Source organism: Vulpes vulpes, chromosome X (assembly GCF_048418805.1).
Source record: "Vulpes vulpes isolate BD-2025 chromosome X, VulVul3, whole genome shotgun sequence".
Taxonomy (NCBI): domain Eukaryota; kingdom Metazoa; phylum Chordata; class Mammalia; order Carnivora; family Canidae; genus Vulpes; species Vulpes vulpes.
Window position 1 is genome coordinate 4406848 of NC_132796.1, and position 23817 is coordinate 4430664.

The 23817-nt window shown below is 49.3% G+C and overlaps 1 protein-coding gene and 1 pseudogene across 7 annotated transcripts in view; both read left to right on the top strand.

Moving 5' to 3' along the window:
• The window catches only part of STS (steroid sulfatase), a 279363-nt gene that overhangs the window by 125316 nt on the left and 130230 nt on the right, over positions 1–23817 (top strand). For 6 of the 7 annotated variants that reach the window (XM_072743588.1, XM_072743583.1, XM_072743582.1 and 3 more), the window contains 3 exons: positions 3819–3978; positions 10669–10790; positions 15587–17762. In XM_072743588.1, coding sequence (XP_072599689.1) covers positions 3819–3978; positions 10669–10790; positions 15587–15960 — 656 coding nt within the window. In that variant the 3' untranslated portion in view covers positions 15961–17762. Of the gene's footprint in view, positions 1–3818; positions 3979–10668; positions 10791–15586; positions 17763–23817 lie in introns of those variants that run through there. The other variant, XM_072743587.1, reaches the window with a different exon arrangement.
• On the top strand, positions 9845–10018 carry LOC112932395 (U2 spliceosomal RNA; annotated as a pseudogene).

Here is a 23817-nt window from a genome sequence, read left to right on the forward strand (position 1 = left end):
AGACAATGCCAAGTACTTAGTCAACTGGGGGAACACACATATACTTATCTACATGTGTGTATTTAGTAGAATTTTTACTTTGGAATCAGCGTAGACAGTATTACAAAGGTATTATTTTTTTTAATTTTTATTTATTTATGATAGTCACACAGAGAGCGAGAGAGAGGCAGAGACACAGGCAGAGGGAGAAGCAGGCTCCATGCACCGGGAGCCTGACGTGGGATTCGATCCTGGGTCTCCAGGATCGCGCCCTGGGCCAAAGGCAGGCGCCAAACCGCTGCGCCACCCAGGGATCCCTACAAAGGTATTAAAGATAGTTATTGCTTTCCCTGCACCCGGCCTCCTCTGGTGTTAACTTTCTGCATAACCAGTTATTTGTCAAGAAATTAACCTCGGTGCACCACTGGTAACTGAACTATATACATTTTCCACTAACGCACTTTTTCATTTCAAGATCCAATCTGCAGTGCCACATTGCATGTAGAAGATACATTTTTAAAGGATTCTTTTGTGGTATTTTGATCTACCTTCTGATTTATTTTATGTTAACCAGTGGCACAATAAATACATACACCACCCGTTAATTAAATAAGATGTTTTGTTACATAGCAAACTTATAAAAATATGTATTTATTCATTTCTGAGAGAGACGGAGACAGAGATAGTGACAGAGAGCCAAAGTGGGGAGGAGAGGGAGGAGCGGACTCCCCACTGAGCAGGGAGCCCAACATGGGGACCCTGGGATCATGACCTGAGCCAAAGGCAGATGCTTAGCCAACTGGGCCACCCAGATGCCCCTACTTTGTTGTTCTTAAGTTTAGAGTGAAATTATAGGAGACTGATCTAGTAGAAGGGTAAACATACAAATACCCTGAATTTTTATCTAGAAGGATAACCATGAAGACTCTATAAGCTTGATCTAGTAGGATAGTCATGTGCATATTCTATGAGCTTGATTCCATAGAAGGATAAATGTGAAAATTATATGAGGTTCATCTAGAAGGATAGTCCTGTGCGTATTCTATGAGCTTCATCTCATAGAAGGATAAACAAATGAAAATCTGAGTTTGATCTCATAGAAGGATAAACGAAAATCCTATGAGGTTCATCTAGAAGGATAGCAGGTGCACAGTCTATGAGTTTGAACTCGAAGAAGAATAAGATTGAAGTCTAGGAGTTTGATCAAGTAGAAGAATAGATTTTTTTAAACATCCCATGAGCTTGATCTAATGGAATAACAGGTGAAAATTTTATGAGGTTCATGTAAAAGGAGAGCATGTGCATATCCTGTGAGCTAAATCTTACAGAAGGATAAACAGATGAAAAATCTTTGAGTTTAATGCAGTAGGATAAGCAGGTGAAAATACTCTGAGGTTCATCTAATGGAAGGATAAGCAAGTGAAAATTGTATGAGGTTCATCTAGTAGAAGGATTCGCATGTGCATCATCTGTGAGATTGATCTCGAAGAATAAACAGCTGGAAGCCTTTGAGCTTGATCTCGTAGATGGATAAGCAAGTTTAAATTCTGTGAGTTTGATCTAGTACAAGGACACAGAGAGGAAAAGTGTATGAGCTTGATCTAGCAGATGGATAAGCAAGTTTAAATTCTATGAGTTTGGATAAGCGGGTGAAAATCCCATTATCTGGTTCTGGTGGAAAGGTAAACAGGTGCATATTCTAAGTTTCATCGAGTAGAAGGCTAAGCAGGTGAAATGCCGTGAGCCTGATTCGAATAAGCAGGTGAAAGTTCTGTGATTGATCTCACAGGAGGGTAATCAGACTAATTCACATGTTGAGATTCCCCCTGTAGCTCACTCAGCTATCGACAGCTGGAATAAATTATGGCAGATGATTTGAACTTCCCTATTCTTTGATGTGGTATCTGTGATGCAAGGGTAGCAGTATTTGTCACATAATTACCTTAAGATCATGTTGAAAAGATGTACCCTGATACTTCTAACTTCTCATGGAGGCCGTTATAGAAACCGCCAACTATGATATTAATTTATTTGTGGATTTTCCCTGGTGTCTGTGCGCACAAAATATTCACTGCCTGAAGCTTAAAGACCTTGCTTATGAGAGGTGTTCAGTCTATAGTCATCAGCTCCCATTTTGGTCAGAATTCAGTGTGCCGCCATCAAAAACCAGCAGGACCAAGTGAAGCTTTGCCGCAAGATCCCTTAAACCTCTGTCTCCCTCAATCCATTTTTAAAGTTTAAACAAGCATTTGCATCCTTTGTTAAGCAGGCATCGTTTGCATGCATTCTGTACCTGCCATTTGCATCAGGGCTCTCTTTCAGTTCTTCAACTCTGTAATTTTTCTTCTAAAGTTTGAAAAGGTATTTTTTAAAAAAATTTTATTTATTTATTCATGAGAGACACAGAGAGAGGCAGAGACATAGGCAGAGGGATAAGCAGGCTCCATGCACATGGAGGGAGCCTGATGTGGGACTCGATCCCAGGACCCCAGGATCACACCCTGGGCCAAAGGCAGGCGCTAAACTGCTGAGCCACCCGGGATCCCTGGAAAGGTATTTTCAAGCAGCTGAACATCCATCCTCCCTTCTTTCCTGCCTGTGACATCCAGTGGTTATTGTTCCTGTGGTACTGAGCTGTGCCCAGCTCATTTTAACGCTGTGGGAGCTACTTTAGGGGAAACCACGCATCTGGTTTTGCATCTTTCCGCGTGCGACCTGCATGGCTTGGGGAATCCGGCCCTGACTCCTCTGAGCCCCGTGCTGGCATTGCCGCTGCCTGTGTCCCTCCAGACACACTAGTTGCAGACCTTGGCCGGCATCTTCTCTGCAGAGCCACTTGCAGTGGAGCTTACCTTACACACCATCCACTCCCCACACCCCTGTCGTGCTCTACCTGGTTATGGTCACGTCAGCTCATGTGGACAAAGCTCATTTCTTCAACTAAACAGTAAGAGCTGTCCTGCTAGTAAAGTCTCACATTGATGAAAATATGCCATAGCCATTTTTGGTTCTCTTCTGTCCCAGGCCCTTGGAATAACTCCACATTAATATTCAACTGGATGTGTTGGGGGTGCGAGGCTCAGATAACTGAGCCACAGAGCTGGTGTTTTCCTTTTCTAACAAATTATCACAAATCCGGTTGCTCAGAACAATACAGATTGAACATCTCACACTTCCGGAGGGCAGGTATCCAAACTGGGCACTAAAGTCAAGGCAGGCATGGCTGTATTCCTTTGCGAAGGCTCCTGGGGAGAATGTGTTTCCGTGCCTTTTCCAACATTCAGAGGCAGCCGTGGGGCAACTTCCTCCATCGTCAGGGCCAGCAGCGTAGCATCAGCCAGCCTCTGTCTGCCTGGATTCTGAGCCTCCTGCTTCCCTCCTTCCTTCACGAGGATGCTTGTGATCACATTGGAGCAACTTAGATAATCCCTGTCTGCCACATTAGGTACTATAGCCCCAGATTTTGAGGAGTCAGACATGGATGTTTTGGGGTGCCATTGCTTTGCCTACTACAGCTGGAGAGAAATGGAAATGGAATTTCAGCTTTGTGACTCCATACTCATTGATCTGAGAAATGAGTATCCCTGGTCATAGCCATGGACCATGACCACCAGGCAGTGCTGGCGTGTGTCCTGCATAGTAGTGACCATGTCATAATTTTTTTTCACAACAATGTATGCAATATTGCTTACAAAATTTTCATTGAATCCGTGTCATTAGAACACGTGGTTCTTCCAAATCCCCCGCCCCATGTTGACTATTAATGAGTATGTTGAAATGAGCCTTGAACCAAGCTTTGAAAAGACATCTCCCTGTTGCCTCTTTTCTGGGCCTTTTAGGGGGGAAAGCAAACAACTGGGAAGGAGGTATCCGGATCCCGGGTATTCTTCGGTGGCCGGGAGTGATCCAGGCTGGACTAGTGATAGACGAGCCGACAAGCAACATGGACATCTTTCCTACGGTGGCCAAACTCGCGGGATCGCCATTGCTGGAGGACAGGTATGGCGACTCAGGGGCGCTCGGTATTGTGTCATTGGGATCTCACAGGTGAGTGTGCTCCGCTTTGCCTGCGTGATGGCATGCTGTCGCCAGCTGGACTCGTCATTCAGGTCCGGTTATGGGACTTACTGGTGGGGCCGCGGACATAGAACCACCACCAATCCCATTATCCCAGTGGGAACTCAGCTCCGTGGGGTGGTGTGCATGTGTGGTCTTTGGCTTCCATGAGCCTTCCGCTCTCAATGTCCCACTGATCCTGCCTCTCCCGGCTGTGCCCTCCACGGGCTTGTCACCAGGCAGCTGGGCAGCCTCCTCTTTGACCCACCGTGTTTTGCTGCCTTCCGTTTCCCTGCAGCCCCATTCAGCTGCTCTTCGCTGCAGCAGCGAGAAAGGCAGCTGGCTCCCCAGTTAACGGCCCTCCCTCCCAGCATGTCTTCATTTAGCAAGTTCTAAATGAAACGTCTTTCTCTTAAATTTAAATACAACTTCATATGACATCGCCAATGGTTTCTTCTTAAGTGTTATTACCAATCTGAAGAGTTTTAAGTGAAGCACGCTGACTAATTGTTTTCATTAGTTTGGTGGCAGGCCAGGCTAATGTCATGCAGGCGGGCTGCAAATCTTGTTTAAATTCAGCTGCCAGCAGAATGAAGAGGAAACGGGAAAGCAGACAGACAAGCACAGCTCAGCCCGAGTGGGGTCCCGGATAGGTTTGCTCATCTCCCCTTGCTTTTAGGCTTGTTTCTTTGTTTATTGTTTCCTTCTTGTTTTCAAGTTTGTTCTTTAGGTGTATCTCCCCCCGCACACATACACACACACCAGAGCATTGGACAGCTCAGCCCTTCACAAACTTTGTGGTCTCAACACCCACGTACACTCCTCAGTGACTGAGGACCCAAAGACCTTTTGTATATGTGGATTATGTCTGTCAACATTTATCACAGAAACCATAAAGCCTGAAACAACTTGGAACACACGAGAGCACCCCAGCGCACATTCCATTGGCGGGCAGTGATGGTGTCATCACCCACCACGAATCCACGGGCACGGTGCACTGTGGCCAAAAGGCGGAGAGCATTGGTATTATTGTGAGAACATTCGTGGCCTCCTGGACCGCCTGAATGGGGTCCCCATGGCTCTTTGAGCCACACTCTGAGAGCATCCGGTGCTGTGCCTAGGAGCAGGGATCCTGCTTGGGATCCAGTCTTGGCTTCTGTGCCGGGTGAGTGTTTAACTTCGTGGGCCTTCATGCCTCGCCAGGAGCACGGGTTCAGTAACAGCGCTGCCCTTGGAGGCTCGATGGGAGGAGAGAAAGCACGAGAGCACGCCAAGTACATAAGTGAATACTGGCTGGTCTTGGTGATCCTGCCACACTGTACAGGGAAGAAGTACCTCAGGGCTGCTCCTTCTTCTACATTTATTGTTCATCCGGGATCATAGAACCATCAGGTGACAGGGCTGACGGGGACTTGTGAGATGTACTCTGCTCAAACAACTCCTTGGCCGCCTTGATGAGAGAAGACGTGGTAACAGAAAGTCATGGGAAGAGTTGCCTTATGTGAAGCTGGAAATCTCACTCCATGTCTCATCTACTCAGTCTTTGTTCTTACACTTGGAGTAAAACTTAGTCTTTCCTTCAGTAGTTCACACACAGTGTTCACGTAATTTGATTAATTACATTTTTCTCTCATGGCTCATCATACGAAAATCAGCAGTGCGTTGGCTTTCACGGCATCTTTCAATGGGCTTCCGTGCAATCGGGGAAAAATACAGGAAGGGAAAGATGAGAGCAAAGAGGAAGATCCTTTAAGGGAAATGTTGCTGCTCGCATCTCCTGACCACCGCAATCTGAGGCTCATGGAGGCCAGCCTGTGTTCTTTGTGCCCACGGAAGAAGGAAGCAGCCTCTGTCTTTGGCAGGCCCAATGTATTTCATGTGTGAGCCATGACATTGGGAAGACCCCCTTTGCAATATTGGGGATTCTTTGCATGGATCTCACTAATGCTTGTTGACCAAGGTCAATGCAAGGATGCTGCCTCTGGGTTGGGATGCAAGACCCCATGAGATGCCACCATCATCCTAGAGACTCTGCCGATGAGAAAATGGAAATCTACTTCCAGATCCTTCACGGACATAACAGTTACTCACACAACGTCTTACTTAGACCATGTTACCAATGAGATCCAGAGAACAACCTTATATATCTGCCCTGGAGACTTGGATCATCTAACGCAGTCGTTCTCACTGGGTTGACTCTTTCCCCTCGGGGCCATTTAACAATGTCTGGAAATGTTTTTTATTGTCTTGACTTTCATTGTCTTGACTCAGAAAGCACGAGAGCACGCCGAGTACATGAGTGAATACTGGCTGGTTTTGGTGATCCTGCCACACTGTACAGGGAAGAAGTACCTTTGGGATCTAGTGGCATCCAAAGGCCAGGGATGCAACTAAACATTCCTACAAGGCTCAAGATGGCTTCACAGAACAAAGAACCCAGAAACATGTTAGTGGTGCTGCTGTGACAAATTCTGCTCTGAGGTTCATCATGGATCTTTTACCAAAAATATTGTTACAATGGATTAATGTCATCGGAAATCCTCAGCGAAAGCATCTGGACCGTATCTCCATAGGTATATCCATCCATAAACGATTCACAAATATCTGTTCTTCAGAAAATAGTCTTTACTCTCTCCCCCCAGAGATTGGTGGAAATCAGCTTCCCCGATTTCTTGCTTGAGCAGTATTAGATTTACATTTCTCAGGAGAATAAACTCATTTCAAGGGTCGAACGCAAGCTGTCTGATGAGGACTTAATGAGGTGCCCTCACGTGTTTCTGTGTGTTTTGTTGGAACAGGAGGATTTCTGTTCAGAAGACCCGTAGCCCTCAGGTACAACCTTGTTGTTCCCAAGAAGCGTTTGGTGTCTAGTGGGTGGCCGTCCTGACCAATCAGAGCTTGGTGGGAGATGAGAAGCCCTTCCATGCAGGGTTTCTACTTAGGTCAAAAGAGCAGTGCTTCGGGGATACACAGAGGAGATTTTCGCTTTGCAGAGTCGCAGCGCTACTGTGAGAATAATTCTCTAATTCCACCCCGTGGCGTGCCCGTATGAGATTCCTCTCCACGGTGAATTTCTCATTCACACGTACTTCAGTGATCCATTTGCATTCAACGGCACGGTTGATCAAAAGAACTTGTGGTGGCCATTACCCTAAGGCGTGTTCAGAAAAATCATTCCCCCTGTGTCTCCAAATGAGCTGATTCTGGAAATAAATGGAGGGCAACCTTCTTGTGTGTGTGATATAAAACATCAGGAACAAGCACATACATAAGAAGGATGTATGATGAAATGTATTAATTCCCGAAAATGAAAAACATTTCATCACATTTTTGCAAGCGGATAGAATATGGCCATAGGAAGTCTGTGACCGTGCTCTTTGTTCACAGATGCTGGTGATAAAGAATTGCAGCATGACCTAATTGGTTAAACCTTTGGAAACCATCTAAATTCTGGCCATCGGCCGTTCCGCTGGGTGGGAAGGAGAGGGGGCGCCGACATCCTTGAGAATCAGATTTTACAGGTGACATACCTAGGTCTCCGATCCCATAAACAGAATAAAATAAAAATTCATGGTTTTTTTTCAACTTAAGAAGACACTTGAATGCTTGATACCGTTTTTGTCCAATGAAGACATTTAATTTAATAAATTAATTTTGCTGCCCGATAGCTAGGCAACCGCAGGAGAATATTTCTATAGAATCCAACAAATAAAACTAGTTCCTTTGTGTTTTGCCGAATAAAAGGTGAAACTCTTCATGGGGAGACATTAGATGTTTATGTGACTTCCTTCCCAAAGGGTCACAGGCGGCAGATCATGAGCTACATTTAGATCTTCAAACCTCAAACGTCTCGATGTCATCATATGCCCCAAACTGGGTGTTCTTTAAATTGTGCACTCTACCCAAAATGGGATAGAATTTAGGATTTCCTTTATGTTACGAAGGATGCATGTACTTTCTCCTAAAAATGTCTTCTTCACTGTCCCCTTTCTACATTGAAGAAATCCCTGGATTTTGAGTACCGCGCAGCCTAACTCTACAAACACGGGTCCAAGATTCTGTGTCAAAAATGGTGTCTTCTCTCACCCGCAAAGCTTTCGCTTGTTGTATGATCCCCAAATCCTTTTGCGAGCCAGCCAGGCCGAGGAAGGAACATCCAGGCAGTTGGTTCACTGGCTCAGAGCTCAGAGAGAGGCCAGGACGTCCAGGGCGGAACGAGCTTCACTTTAGCCCAAGGAACATTCCCAAAAACATGCTCTTTGCCGCGATGTGGGAGTCATCCCTATGGGATTTGATCTGACCGGACATTCCGAAATCACCATGCTTGGAAACAAATGCGTGAAATCGTCACCCTTGTTGTGGGGCAGGAACCCATGGAGAATATTCCTACCTCACCCTCCAAATTAAACACGACCCCCGATGAACACAGTTCTCCCAGGATCAAGCGGACGCTGTGAAACAACCCATCCAGCGTCATAGCAGCAGCTGTGTGCGCACACTTGCTATGAAAACTTGAGTTTGCCGACACCGAAGGCCGATTAAGGAGACTCGGGATACCAAACAGCAGTGCTTCCTGTCATTTTCAGAGGGCCTCGGCCCCAGTCCCCCAGGTCGTGACGTTACGGCAACATTTCCCTACGGGCCACGTCAGGGGACACATGTTGTCTCGGGGTTATGGCCGTCGCTAAGTGTGACTCGCACACGTGGTTTAGAACAATCCTGGGTATTTTGATAGCTTAGACACCGTTTAAAAGTTGAGTGCAGTAGGGTCACTGTCAATTTTTCATGGCAGAAATGAGCCTCGTCTTGACAGGCCATATTTCTGTCGCTCTCTTAAACGGTGAGCTTTCCACAGCAGCGTGATTTATTGCCCGCTTCTAGCAATGAGCACATTAGGTGTAGGATATTATAGAAAAGAAAAAAAAAAACCCGCCTCTATGTCTACATCCAAAGCACAAGCAAGTAGAGGTAGGTAGAGATTGTGTCCTGGGAATGGAGTCGCGTTCTCCGTCCTGAGTGCTACCTGGAAAGGTCTGCTGTGCACTTGAGTTGGGGGTCCTGGGAGCACAGGTGTGTCCTTCTGTCCCCACCTCTAGGCCATTTTTCACCATGGCGGGGGCTTCTCCTGTTCCAGCTCTTACGCCTACCCACTCTAGCACATCCTTCCGTTCTTTCCACCCATGCAGCTTTGCATATTCGTAAGGACTGAGCCCTTCTCGAAAGGGATTTGAAAGGACCAAGGCACAATGACTGCCATTTCAGCACAGAAATCGTGTTTCAGAGAGCGCTCGCCACTTCTCAATAGAACCGCCTGTCTACCGCGCTTCCTTCTCCTCCTCTCATGGCCAACGGGAACATGGGCTTGGGAAGGGGGCCAAGTCTGCCTTTTGTTCTTATTTTTAACTCACAATAATAGAATATTTTCATTCCAAAGGCTTCCGCAGAGCTCGTGATTAATAACGAGGGTTGAGGCTGGAGCAGTGCTAAGCAACAGGGCTGTAATTACATGACGGGGGTTTTTAGTGACACCAAAATAAACCACACACAAAGCTCAGGGGATGGGGACCTCTCAAGAACGCTAACCCAAATTATACAGCCAAGTCTGACTTCCAGTTTCTAAATTCCTCATCATAAGGGATCACAGGGATGGAGGGTTTTTTATCAGAGAAAGATAATCTTCAGGGGAAACCATGTAATTCTTTCAAAGTGGGTCTCTGTCCCTCTTTTTGATAACAGAGCCTAATGGTATCAATGATTCCCATTGGTCTAGTGGCTGTTAATGAATATTTAACTCAAAACAAAATGTTTGATCGCTTCTCGGCCTTTTGGCTAAGATCAAGTGTGGTATCAAAAAAATATGTTTGGCTTTTTTTTTTTTTTTTCATTCTTTAACTGCCAGATCATCTTTTTTTGCTCATGACCAATTGGATATTATCAGTTGTTTGCAGTCCGGAAAGTTCCCCTTGGTCTGCGTACACACCCAGGCCTAGGAGAGATATTTGCATCTGGCAACAATGCAACCAGAGGGTGTTTACTATCGTCATCATTACTATTTATTCACAAATTAATTCTCATTGAGAAATGTGGTTCCGCTGACGTCTTTCCAATCCAAGATGCTCCCACGCTAAGTCTTACCTTTTTGTCACCCAAATTGTTAGATGTTCTTATTTTTCATAGAGCTATACTTTGTGAATAAAGCTTCCTGCGTGCTGAGGTAATAGGCGGAAATTGAGTCTAGGACGAGCAGCAGGGAGAGCAGTTGAGAGCACAGATGCCCAGTAATCAGCTGGGTTTCCATCCCATGGGCTGGTCCTCATCCCGTGACCTTGGGTAAGTCATTGACGCTTTCTGGTTGATGTTCCTCCACCTCATCGCCATGGGATGATAATGGCCCCAACTCATGGTGCAGCTTATAGGGTTAAAGGAGTTCATACAAGAGCAGAACTGGCTCCGCGAAGTTGCATGTGGCACCCGAGGAGGTCAGTGAGTGTTCTCTCCATTGGTTGCTGAATGATAACGAGGTGGCTCCATCACGGTCTCATTTGCTGGAGGGACGACTCAAAGGTTGGGATGATTTAGCCCAAGGATGGTGTGGCCGTTCACCACCTGATGCCTGCTTGATTTGTCCCACAGAATCATCGATGGCCATGACCTGATGCCACTGCTTCAGGGGAAGACCCAACACTCGGATCACGAGTTTCTCTTCCATTACTGCAACTTCTACTTAAATGCCGTGCGCTGGCATCCTCGGAACAGTGAGTAAAACAGAGCTCTCCACGCTTGTAGTACATTCGCAACCAATGCCTTGCAAGGAGATGAAGCCGCAAGTGGGCTTTGCTTTGTAAAGGCCGAGGGGTGCCTCCAAGGGTCACGGTGCTTTGTCTTGAGCTCCTCCTGGTCCTGTCTTTTCCTGTTCCTTCTGGTGCTGTTGCTGGCACATCACTGGATCTTGGCAGTCCTTCCTGCCAGGCAGAGGAAGCTCCAGGTTGCAGACTCCTTCCTTCGTGCCCTGCAGGCTGGCTGCCCAGCTTCACACCCCTGGCACAGCCTCCTTCTCAATAATGACTTGGAGCCACAGCAGCCTCCCCTGCTGTGTGCAGCATCATCTGCCTGAAAGGATTTTCCCTCTTTTGCCTTTTGGGTCATGCTTAGCAGCTGGTGAGCACCGCCAAGGTTCCCCTGAAACGTTCCCCTTGTGCCTGCTGTCTAGTGCTTTCTGCACTCCTGTAGCTTTGCGCTGTCCCGCAGAACGGCATCTAGGATGTGTGTGTGCCTTTCTCTCCGAAGCCCAGAGGTGGCAGGGTCGTGGGCTAGAGTCAGACCTTCGAGCTCAGTTCAGATGCTTCCCTGTCCTCGTTTGTCTGAAAACTGGTGTTCTTTCCGTGGTGCACTCTGCCCCAAAGGGGAGAGAATTTGGGTTTTCCGATGCCAGTTTTGGAGCCGTGTTTGTAACAGGTGTAAAGGGACAGGTGCGACCAAGCCATAATCCGAGGTATTAGGGATAGGCTCCAGAGTTCTTTGTATTGGCACTTAGAAGGGCAGCGACGTTGAGGTGACTAAGATGCACGGGAGCGTGTGGAGCACCGTCTCCGCCGGGTGGATACGGAGCACGGATTTCCGGCTTCATCTTCAGCAGTGAAGGAGACCTCCCTGTCTCTCTCTCTCTGTCTCTCTCTCTCTGTCACGCTTTGGGTCTTGATCCTAGAGGCTACGCTCTGCTGGACCTCCCACCTGACGGCTCGTTGTTGAGCTCGGGGTGGCGATCGTACTGGGTTTCAACACCTCCCGCTCCCCACCCCACGCACCCCGCCAGTTTACCAAAGGCTTCTTTAAGGAGCAGCCTCTCCATTATGTTTCAAGTGCAAAATCACAACTCTTCCATTAGCCACCGAAATCACAGCGGGTGTACCCTTCAGAGCTGCTCCTTCAAATCCAGGCGGCTTGCCCGCAGTGTTTTCTGGAAGATAAATAGGAGACAAGCACGGGTTTTGGATTCTGGACCTGGAAGCGTTCTGTTTGCTGTATCTCATCAGTGTGTCTTGTAATTCCAAATGTCCGTAGGGACATGGTTTTTTTTTTTTTTTTTTTCCAGATTAATTGACACAGTGAGGTCTGAGTCATCCAGAGAATGGGAAGCGTCCCCCTTCGTGCTTATTTTTATACGGGGCCTGCTGGAAACGTCCAGAATGAGGTGTCTGTGACTCGTGCCTAGTGAAGGAAATGTGATTATCACGTCCTGAACCTCACAGAATCGCATTTCTGTAAAGCCACCCTCCACCCCTACCCCCACCCCACTGTACCCACCGCTGCCATCACCCCCACCACCACCCCATTCAGAGAAGATGGAAGGAACATATTGGATCAGGGGCTGGAGAGGCACACCCTGTGGAGGAAAAAACACAAAAAGGAACAGAGAGAGAGAAAATAGGAGTACGTGAGAAAAGCAAGACCCAGATTCCCATAGGCAGCTGGCCCTTGGGTAAAATTTGCTTCTCTGACGCGCACACAAGTGACATTCCGTCCTGTGCGACTGTCGAACGTCTGCGGCCTTGACCCGGCAGCAGGAAAGGAGACAGGGCAGTATTTTGGGGCCTGGCTCAGGGGTCTCCACACCAGGAGTTTTATGGCTTATTATTGACTTGCCTCATTGTTGTCGCTGGAACTGGTTAGCAGTGCTCGTTGGCCAGCGCCCATGGTTTTGTGGCTGCTTATCCAATACTTCATCTATCCATTTATTCCACAAATGTGTTTGAGCGCCTAGTAGGTGGCACCCTCCGTGCTCGGATGAGTGCCTGTCAGTGAGCAAAACACCGCAAACGCCGTGCCCAGGCGTTACTTATGACCTAGGCCACGGTGCACGGGCCCAAGACTGGGAATGCAGAAGTGCGTGGGGAAGCGTGACTGTCATCCGTGTGGGGCTGCGTGTCAGCCAGCACTCGTTGGGTGGGTGGGTGGGCTGCCTCATCGCAGACCTACTTTGAGAGGAGGTTGCCACTGATTGCTGTACTATGTGCAGGGACGTTGTCCATAATTTTTTTTAACACAAATTCAGTTAGCCCACATATTCAGTTTGCGATGTAGCGTTCCTCGATTTGTCAGTTGTACACAGCACCCATTGCTCGTCACGTCACATGCCCTCCTTAATGCTTTTTTTAAAAAAGATTTTATTTATTTATTCATGAGACACACAGGGAGAGAGAGAGGCAGAAATTCAGGCAGAGGGAGAAGCAGGCTCCATGCAGGGAGCCCGACGTGGGACTCGATCCCGGGTCTCGAGGGCTGAAGGCGGCACTAAACCGCTGCACCACCCGGGCTGCCCTCCTTAATGCTCAAAGATAAGGAGCCTGCAGCCCGAGCTCACAATACTTTATTAGAGAAAAAAACAGAAATTTAGGGTCAGGATGTAGTTGCAGGGGAGCCGCCCCTGCTTGCTCAGGAATCTGCCCCATGTGCCATTAAAATGTGGCTGACGTGACGGGAGTCCGCGGGCGCCGCAGATCCAGGCTGTGTTGCTCCGTGAGAGCGAGCTGGCTCCGCAGCAGGTCACCGGCACCAGGGAATTAGCACTGACCGCGCTTGTTCTGATTAGTGGGAGGCCCGCGTGCCGCAATCCCAGCCTTATTAAACACTTATTGTCCAAACAGTGGGAGCTCCGGTGCTGTTTCCGCCCTTCTGAAACACGAGATCCCTTTTAACTGTTAATCTGCAGTGTCTCCTCTATAATTTAATAATTCCGTGATTATAATAATTACCTACTTGCGTTGTCTCAGCCAGTTGAATGACATAATCTAATCAGGAGCTAATATCACCACTCCCATTACATTGTGGGAGAAATCGCAGAATCACGTTACGGTCGCACGCATAAGGTGTGTCGCGTTTCGGTGGGAATCTTGAGCTTCAGCGGACTGGGCAGTGTGCGTCGGAAGCCTCGGCGTCACGTTGGGGCCGATGAGGCGGTGCTGTTAAAAATTCAGCGTGACGCCAGCTTGATTCTGGGGATAAAAATCTATCTTAGAAAGCAGGTGGATACTTGGCTCTAGGATTCCGTTACCGATTTTCGAGCCTGTGAACACAGCGTGTAAGGTAAATGCTCGCGTTAAGGCGACAGCCCCCGGCCCAGCGGGTCACGCGAAAATCCACGGCGCGCGGCTATCGCCTGACGCTGAACCCAGACCGCCCCACAAATCCGGCTACGTTTTCACTTTGACTTTGCCGGAAACTTTTCTACTGTGATTTAAAGAAGAAAAAAAAAAAAGCATTAAAAAAATTTTTTTTAATTAAAAAATTTAAAAATTAAAAAAAAAACAAAACCAGAACAAAAAGCTGTAGGATAATAGAATTCATTGCAAAGAAATGTATTCGTGTCCGATTTTTTCAAAGGTGCCTTCTTTGCGAAACAGGAGGTAGGGAAGGTTTTATTCCTTGTTTGGTGACGTAATCTTGGCTATTATTAGAATTTCCATGATGCATAGGCAGATCTTTGTTAGCTCCTCTCTGATCCCCGTAGCCGCACGAGAGGTAAGTGAGGTTCAAAATCAAAAAATCGGGGCGCCCGGGTGGCTCAGCGGTTGAGCATCTGCCTTTAGCTCAGGGTGTGACCCCAGAGCCCTGAGATCGAGTCTCACGTCGGGCTCCCTGCATGGAGCCTGCTTCTCCCTCTGCCTGTGTCTCTGCCTGTCTCTCTCTGTGTGTCTCTCATGAATAAATAATAACTTAAAAAAAAAAAAAAGACATCACTTACCGTAAAATTCCAGTTCCACGATTTTTAGCAAACGTGTGCAGCTCAGCACAGCCAATCGCAGTCCCAGTCGGGTATCAGGACATTTCCAGCTACTGCCCATTTGTGGTTGCTCCCCATCCTCATGACCAGGCTCATCTCATTCTTGAGTTGCTCCTTTAAGGCGTTCTCGGTTTAGAGGGCGTAAGATGTTATCTGAGGCCTTAGCGTGTGGAGGACCGTTGTGGTGGCCGCGTGCATGCATGCGTGTGCGTGCACTTTTAGCATCTCTCCTGTTGCAATGAGCGGGGAACCTCGGTCGTCCGGAAGGCCTTAGAGGGAAACACAGGCCGCAGGCTGAAAAGCTCAGAGAGGGGGAGGCAGCAGAGCTGGGAGCCCAGAATGTGTTGGTCCGAGGACGCTGTCCGGGTGGCCGCTGTGCCGCTCCACGCCGCAGCGGCGGTCCCAGACACAGAACAAACAGGCTCCTTGACCTCTTGTCTGCACAGCATCCCTGAGACTTCAGGGGGTTGGGGAAAAGGACGAGGAAGGAGAGAGACTGAGACAGAGAGATACATGCAAGGGGGGCAGATTGTGAGCACCACGGGGCAACGCACAGGCACCTGCAGGTGTGCCGCGGAGCACTGCTTGAGCACCGCTTCCTCGCAGCCCCGCTTCGTGCATGCCCCGCTCTGCGTGTGTGAGCCCTGGGCCTCCTGTCCTGCGGGGCGCTCGGTGACGCCAGGGCCTGGCACCCCACCTGCGGCCGCACCTACCCCCCCCCCCGTGCTGACGTGTCCCCAGCCCGCCAACCTGTGTCCTTGTGAACCGCAGGCACGTCCGTCTGGAAGGCGTTCTTCTTCACGCCCAAGTTCAGCCCCGAGGGCGCCAACGGCTGCTTCTCCACGCACGTGTGCTTCTGCCACGGGCACTTCGTCAGCCGCCACCACCCGCCGCTGCTCTTCGATGTTGCCAAGGACCCCGGGGAGAGGAGCCCGCTGTCACCGGCGACCGAGCCCCGGTTCCGCGACATCCTCGCAGTCATGCAGCAGGCGGCCGACCGCCACGCCGAGACCCTGCAGGCCGTCCCCAATCAGTTGTCGCTGGGCAACGTTCTCTGGAAGCCGTGGCTTCAGATGTGTTGCTCGTCCTCCGGCCTCTCCTGCCAGTGTGACCGGGAAAACCAGGCCAAGGGAGCGAGCCGCTAGCGGTGCAGGCGGGGACACGACGCAGGCCCGGAGCCCGCCTCGCCTCCTGCATTGCACACGTGCACGGGGCGCGTGGTGGGGGGGGGCACCGGGCAAAGCCGGCCCTGTGGGCATCTCAGACTGGGAGCCTGTGTCCCTCTTACCGCCCCAGTGGTCCATCGAGAACCCCCCAGTGACCCCAGGGGACAAACGACAGGTAAGACACACAGGGTCAAAGCCAGACTTGGGGCTTCCGTGGCCCAAATTCGTGGAGGCCTGTAAACGTAACACGAGAGGCTCAGCGGGCACGGGCGGTTCCAGGGCACACGGATCGGAAGGGGCGCCGGGTCCCGTGCACCACTCCGCAGATGCGCGTGAGCCGCGGGCTGACGTGCCATCGTATCAGCATGTGTCGCGGTGCCCGCCGCCACGATCCCCGGCGCACCAGCGGGAGCGCAAACAGCGTTCAAAAGCCTTCAGTAGATCTTAACATCCGCAGCTGATGACGAGTAAAGGAGCATCTTCTTCGCCAACGGCAGATGACGCTACGTCGCGCGTTGGGTGGGAAGGCGGTTCTGGCCGGTGTCCTTGAGGACGCACGCGGAAAGCTTGGCGTGAGACGTGCATTCCTGCAAACGCACTTTAATTCTTCCCTCGAGACGCCTCAGGGATTTAGACCATAAAATAGAAGCTTTCTGCAATTTAGGCAAATGCAAGCGATTCACCTGTAGTTTTTTTTTTTGTGCAACAGACTCTTTGTGAAATCCCCTGGGAACTACGAACTCCTGAGACCAATCTCCCCCAAACACATTTCCACACATTTCCATCTCAGAATATACTATATTTGGGTTTTCCTGGGTTTTTTTTTTTTTTGTGGCGGGGGGCAGGGGGAGATGGATGTTGTCAGAGAAAGGCTGCCCCGGGCCCGGGAATGCTACAGCCCAAGGGATCCCTCCCCATGCGGAGCAGAGAGTGACCTGGTGGGGAGACCTGTCACCCGCCCCCCACAACGCATGTCGTTCCTGCAGGATGTGCCGATGGCAGCGCAGCAGCTCATGAGGACACGTGTAGGCTGAGGCCACGGGACACTGTGCCCTGCGTCCTCGCCGACATGTACCGTTTTACGTGTGCTTGTGGCAGCATCAGGGGGTGCAGCCCCGGACCCACCCAGGACGCACCAAGCTGAGCGGAGGCTGCTCCTGTCACTCGCCGACTCGGCTCAGCGCCCAGCGGCAGCGTCTGGATCCCTTCCTGGGCCCGCACGGACGGCCCAGTGCTGCCTGTCTTGCTGCGTGTGTGCATGTCCCCAGCTGGCCCGCTGCTCGCTGGGTTGCAGGACACGGCCGGGCCCACGTGGCCGCGTGCAGGGAAGGCACGTGCTCTGGTGTGTCCCCCGCAGGCGACCTCGGGGACCCAGCAGGGCGACTTCACACCTTCCATCCTTGTTCCCGCTCTCAGCAAACCTGCAAGTGCCGTTTCTCCACACCTCCCACCCCCGGGCACGGCTGCAAGCGCACAGAAGCCTCCCTTTCCACGTGCATATCTCCAGAAATCGCGCAGAGCGTGTCCTGTGGCTTCAGGAGCCGCGGGGGAGCGAGCCGGCGAGCCCATCGCGGGTGAGGCCTGGCTGTCCTGCCACGCGGGAACCATCGCAAACCACTCTTACAACCTTGGGTTGGAAGCGGATCAGTTCGCTCGACGTTTAACGCCCTCAGTGCGGCTGGACTTTCGGACCACGCGGCGGGGGGGGGGGGGGGGGGGGGGGGAGGGGGGGGGGAGTGTGTGCTGGGGGACTAAGCAAACGGAAGCGCTTTTACACGTCACACCGATGTATATTTCTATCGACAGTCGTTCAGCGTGTACAGTGGCAGCTGCAAACGAAGGACACAGATACCTCTAGAAATAAAATCAGCTTTAAAATATTTGCCTCCAAAAAAAAAAAATATATTTGCCTCCGGGGGCGCCTGCGGGGCTCACTCAGTAGAGCATCTACCTTCGGCTCAAGTCATGACCCTGGGGTCTTGGGATCGAGTCCCGCAAGGGGCTCGCTCCTCAAGCGGGGAACCTGCTTCTCCCTCTTCGTCTGCCCCTCGTCCCGCTCGTGCGCGCTGTCCCTCTCACGTACATAAATAAAATCTTAAGGGGATCCCTGGGTGGCGCAGCGGTTTGGCGCCTGCCTTTGGCCCAGGGCGCGATCCTGGAGACCCGGGATCGAATCCCACGTCGGGCTCCGGGTGCATGGAGCCTGCTTCTCCCTCTGCCTGTGTCTCTGCCTCTCTCTCTCTCTGTATGACTATCATAAATAATAATAAAAAAAATTTAAAAAAATAAATAAATAAAATAAAATCTTTAAAAGTATATTTGCCTCCAAAGAACTGAGATGACTGTTTTGAATCAGGGTATTTGGGAATCAGGTTTATTCGTAATAAGCAAAATTCCTAGGTCTTCTGAAAGTCTCGCCTGGGACGCACAGCAGGAAATTTGAATTCTTTTGTTCAGAAGACACGCAGCCAACCTTCGTCATGACCCAGTTGGCTTAGCGATGTTGTATTTTTGCAAAGCTGTGCCAGGCTGCTTGTTTTCAAAACGTCTCACGGGTGCTACCTCCTGGGTTACACGTCCAAACTTTAGTACGTTGTGAAGCTTTGAACAAATTCTTTTAAAAGGAAGCCTGTGGACTCGCAGCATGTGACAAGCCAAGCGAACGGGCGCGTGTGCACAGGCATCATTTTCCGGGGTCGGTAACGCGGCGTGGGAAAGCAGAACCGCGGCCCACGTTGTCCCGGATTCAAGGAAGGGGAGCAGACGTCAGATCGCCGTGGGACGTACAGACAAGGGTGGGGAAGAGATGCGGGGAAGGTACCTGGTCCACGTCTGCAAAACACTGTCTGCAACGTGACGCCCCGATACGGGTTTCTCAAAACCTTGTTCTAAAGTCCACACAAAGCTGAAATAAAACTTGCATTGGCGACAAAACGTGTGCTGGTGCTTTGTGCTTTGCCGAGTGACTCATTTCAGCAACTCATTTGCCGAGTGACTCATTTCAGCAATGTTCTCAGTGTCGTGTTGGGACCGTGAGATGCTCAGGGCTGCTCACAAAGGTCCCTGCATGTCACCTCTTCTTGTGGAGGGTTTGCTGTGCTAGGAGAGGAGGACTACAGGGTTCTGTTCGGCAAATACCGATTGCATCCCTAAGCGTCAGGCGGGCTTTGGGAGCAAGGTTTAAATTTTGTGGGTTTTTAAGATTTTATTTATTTACTCATGAGAGACACAGAGAGAGGCTCCATGCAGGGAGCCCGACGTGGGACTCGATCTCGGGTCTCCAGGATCACGCCCTGGGCCGAAGGCGGCGTTAAACCACTGAGCCACCCAGGCTGCCAAATTTCGAAATGGAAAACGTCGACCTGTCTGGTCTGGTCTTGAGGCTGGATTCCTTTGCAAAAGCCAAGCAGAGTCAGAGTAAACCCGAGCCGCGGAAACAAGGTCGAAGGAGAGGTGCAGGAACAGTGGGCGCTAGGGGGGCGCACATGTGACCCAACGCCTCTGCACAAACCCTACAGTAGGTGCTGAGGGCGAGGTCCGTGTGCACCGAGACTCCCCCTGCCCCCATCCCCCCAGCGGCCCTGGAACCACGAACTCCTGTCCTGCCAGCGCCGCCTCCAGTGGACCGTCACGTAATCCCATAGGCGCTTTGTTTCACGGGCTCTCAGTAAAGCAGTCGTCGTATTTGCCAATATTTAACAGCGACAAATAGTATGTCAGAGGAGCCTTTTCAATTAGGGAAATGTCAGCTTCTCCTCATTAGGATCCTAGAACAGGTGTTAGGTATTCCTTGAAACGTACCCACCTGTTCACGCAGAGGAAACATTGTGCACAGGGCGATGGATCCATCCTTTTTTTTTTTTTTTAAGAAGAAAACCACACTGGAGACCCTCAGATGTTTCTCCTAAAAGTGCTTCTACTCATGAGGTTCAAGTGGTCTGAATGGCTTTGCAGGGTCGCGCTGTGTATGTGACTCGGCAGACACATCACATCTTCATAGAGGCGGATTGCACAAGGCCTAGATATGCTTTACCCACTAAGCAAACCGTCGCTGTCGTATTAAATTCTAGGATATAAAATTGGCCTCACTGGGGCACCCGGGTAGCTCAGTGGTTGAGCGTCCACCTTTGGCTCAGGACGTGATCCTGGGGTCCTGGAATCGAGTCCCACATCAGGCTCCCTGCAGGGAGCCTGCTTCTCCCTCTGCCTGTGTCTCTGCCTCTCTCTCTGTGTCTCTCATGAAGAAATAAGTAAAATCTTTAAAAAGAAAATAAATAAATAAATAAATAAATAAATAAATAAATAAATAAAATCTTCCAAAAATAAAAATTGGCCTCATCGATTACATGAGAGTCTCGGGTTACAAACCATATTGTCTACGGTGGTGTTTTTCTGAAGGCAAAAATGTCCAGTGAATGTATTTTTCTGACTATACACTTTGGGTTGACTATCAAACCGCATACTGTCTGGATTTAATTACGGGGTCAACATTTACGAAAAGTGGCGTATTTACAAAGGTACGGCGTGCTCCCTCGTGGGCAGGGTCTCTTTGAGGCCCAAACTTTCTCCCGGAGCAAATGGAGGGTTTTTCATGAATGCGTACCAGGCAGGGAGGCATTTCCCACTGCTCTCATTGTTGTGTTGGGACTGTGAGATGCTCAGGGCTGCTCACAAAGGTCCCTGCACGTCACCTCTTCTTGTGGCCGCCGAATGCAGAACATGCAGGTAAGGAGGACTCGCGGAAGACCCTGAGGAAGGAGAATGGGGTTGGTTACAAGAGCCTGGACCCCTGAGCCATGCACATCACCACCTGGGAGCAGCCACGGAGGGCTGTGTGGCCGCCCGGTGATCGCCACCTGACCAAGATCCAAACTTTGCTCTTCTGAGCCACTGAGATTCAGAGGTTGTTCGTCTCGTAGCAGCTGGACCGACGACCTTGACTGGTCCAGGAGGTTGGCCCCTCTGTATACACGTGACGGGTCGTGATAGCTCTTTGGATTGCAAACGATTTGTTCTGATTGGTGCTGCTTTAAACGGAAGCTCCATGCGTTAATTCTTGTGTGTCTGTGTTGTTCTTTTATATTTTCATTTTCATGTTTTTGTTGTCATGACACTTAACCTGAGAGCTAGATTTTTAAGTGTGCAATGCACACTGGTAACCGCAGACACCACACTACACAGCATACCTGCAAGATTCACGTGACGTAACTGGCAATATACACCCATCGGTTTGCAACCCCCAGACCGTAGCCACCAGCATTCGGCTGTTTGCTTCTGTAAGGTAGACTATTTTAGATGCCTCCTGTGGATGGAATTTTGCAGTATTTGTCCTCTTGTGATGGACGTCATTCACGTGACATAGCATCCCTAAGGTTCAACGTGTTGTTGCATGTTGCGGGATTCCGTCCCTTTTTAAGATTGAAGGGTGGTGGCTGCTATCTGGAAAAACAAAAACAACGCAGGCGTTGACAAGGACGTAGGGAAAAGGGAACCCTCATGCACTGGGGAAATGCAAAATGGCGCAGCCACTGGGGAGAACAGTATGGAGGGTCCTCAACAAATTAAAACCAGAATTACCCTGCAACCCAGCAATCCCACTTCTAGGTGTTCATCCAGAAGAATTGCAGTCAGGATCTTGAAGACATCTGTGCTCTCCTGTGTTCGTCGCAGCACTGGTCACAATGGCCAAGATGTGGAAACAACATAAGTGGGTGGATGATGGACAAAGGAAATGTGGTCCTTGAATTTTTCCTACGATGTGAAGATGCTGATCAGATAAACCTGAGCACTGACGTTGGCCAGCAATTGGCGGGGGCCCAGAATTGAGGATAAATGATCCCACTGTAGAGCGAGCGAGTGAGTGGGCAGCGTCAACTACGTTGCTCAAGCAACACATTGATGATGCCTTCCACGTCGACCTCCTTCCTCCAAATGGAATCGTAAATTGTGCTTCGTTGGCTGGATGAGGATGGCAGATTTCAAAGTATGTTGCACATATTGAGGGCTGATGGTCTGTATAAAAGCACATTTTTCCAAAGAACATATTTTTATAAAATATTCTTTGAAATCCCTATAAATTCTATAACCTTCGAAATCCTTAAAAACGCATTTCCTGGGCATACGTAAATGCGCTCTTGGTGACTGGGGTGCGTTAGTTTTGTTGATCAGATTGTAGTCTTAGAGATCAAAAGACAGCGTAATGCCTTAAAGCCAACTTCTTTCAGCACGCTTTGAAATAACACCGCATAACTCCTGTTTAATATTTACAATTAATTCATGGGATTCATGATTTTTGTGCTTTTCTTTAAAAGGCAGGGTGGAACACGTTCTGTCACTGGCAAGCCACAGGACGCTCTACAGCAAGATCTGAAAGTAGTTGCCTCTCAGGTTGAAGTCAACATGCGACGGGGTTGGGAGAAGTCAGGGTTTAAGATAATTCAAGAAAGGACACGTGTGGCATTGTGCCAGACAAGGGAGATGCACGGGGTGCGGAACCGCTGGGCGAGAGGGGGATCGGGCAGGCCATCTGTTGGAGCTTATATCAGGGAGACCTGGCCCCAGCCACCGTATCCGCAGCGGAGATAAAGCTAGTTTCTACAGCACATTGCACTGCCCTGCAAATGAGGCAGGAACTGGCCCAGGAGCCGCCCCGTTGGGAGAGGCTGGAATATGGGGTAGCGTTCAGTTAGGCCCCTTCGTCCCCGGCTTGATTGCAAGTACTTCTATGCATTCATCTACTTAACCCTCACTACACACCAGCCGGATCGATGTTATGATAGTCCTGTTGCAGATGGAGATACAGGTACAGGAAACAGGTTCTTAGATTTATGTAGTGATCTCTTGGTTTAAAAAAAAAAAAACTAAAAAAAAAAAGAATTTTTAAGTAAAAAAAAAAAATCTAAAAAAAATAATCTAGAAAAATAAGTTAAATGGGGCACTTGGCTGGCTCAGACTGTAGAGCACATGATTCTCTTTTTTCCCTTTTTTTAAATTTATTTTTATTTTATTTTATTTTCCTTTTTTTAAATTTAAATTCAGTTTTGCCGAGCACAAGACTCGTGACCTCAGGGTTATATATCTGAGCTCCATGCTGGGTGTACAGATTACTTAAAATCCTTAATCTTCTTTTTAAAGTAGGTTCCAGGGCAGCCCCGGTGGTTCAGCGGTTTAGTGCCACCTTTGGCCTGGGGTGTGATCCTGGAGACGGGGGATCGAGTCCCGCATCGGGCTCCCTGCTTGGAGCCTGCTTCTCCCTCTGCCTGTGTCTCTGCCTCTCTCTCCTTTTGTGTCTCTCATGAATGAATAAATAAAATCTATTAAAAAAAATAAATAAAGTAGGTTCCATGCCTAGCACGGAGTGCAATGTGAGGCTCAAACTCAGGACCCTCAGATCAAGACCAGAGCTGAGATCAAGAGCCAAATGCTTAACTAGAAAAAAAAACACACAAATGCTCAACTGAGTTGCCCCAGGCACCCCAAAAATAAAATCTTAAAAAAAAAAAGGAAACGTGGATGGAATTTCATGATCTCCATATATGACTGCACATGTTGTATAGCACACAACTCTGGGGGACACTGGAGTGGGAAGAGTGCTTCCTAAATTTGTTCAGTGCACAACCCGTGCCACTGTATGTAGTATGGATTAGACTGTGACATTGTATAAGTAGATGGTCATAGAGGTTGGCAGTAGCACTTGTTACATCGATTTGCCTGGCAAGGAGCACAGAAGGGTCGTGTGTGAGTAAAAACCATGTGTTTAACCCACGAGCATACAGATTTGAGATATTTTCAGAATGAAAGAAACAATCTGAGCGTCCCAATCACGAAAATACAAGT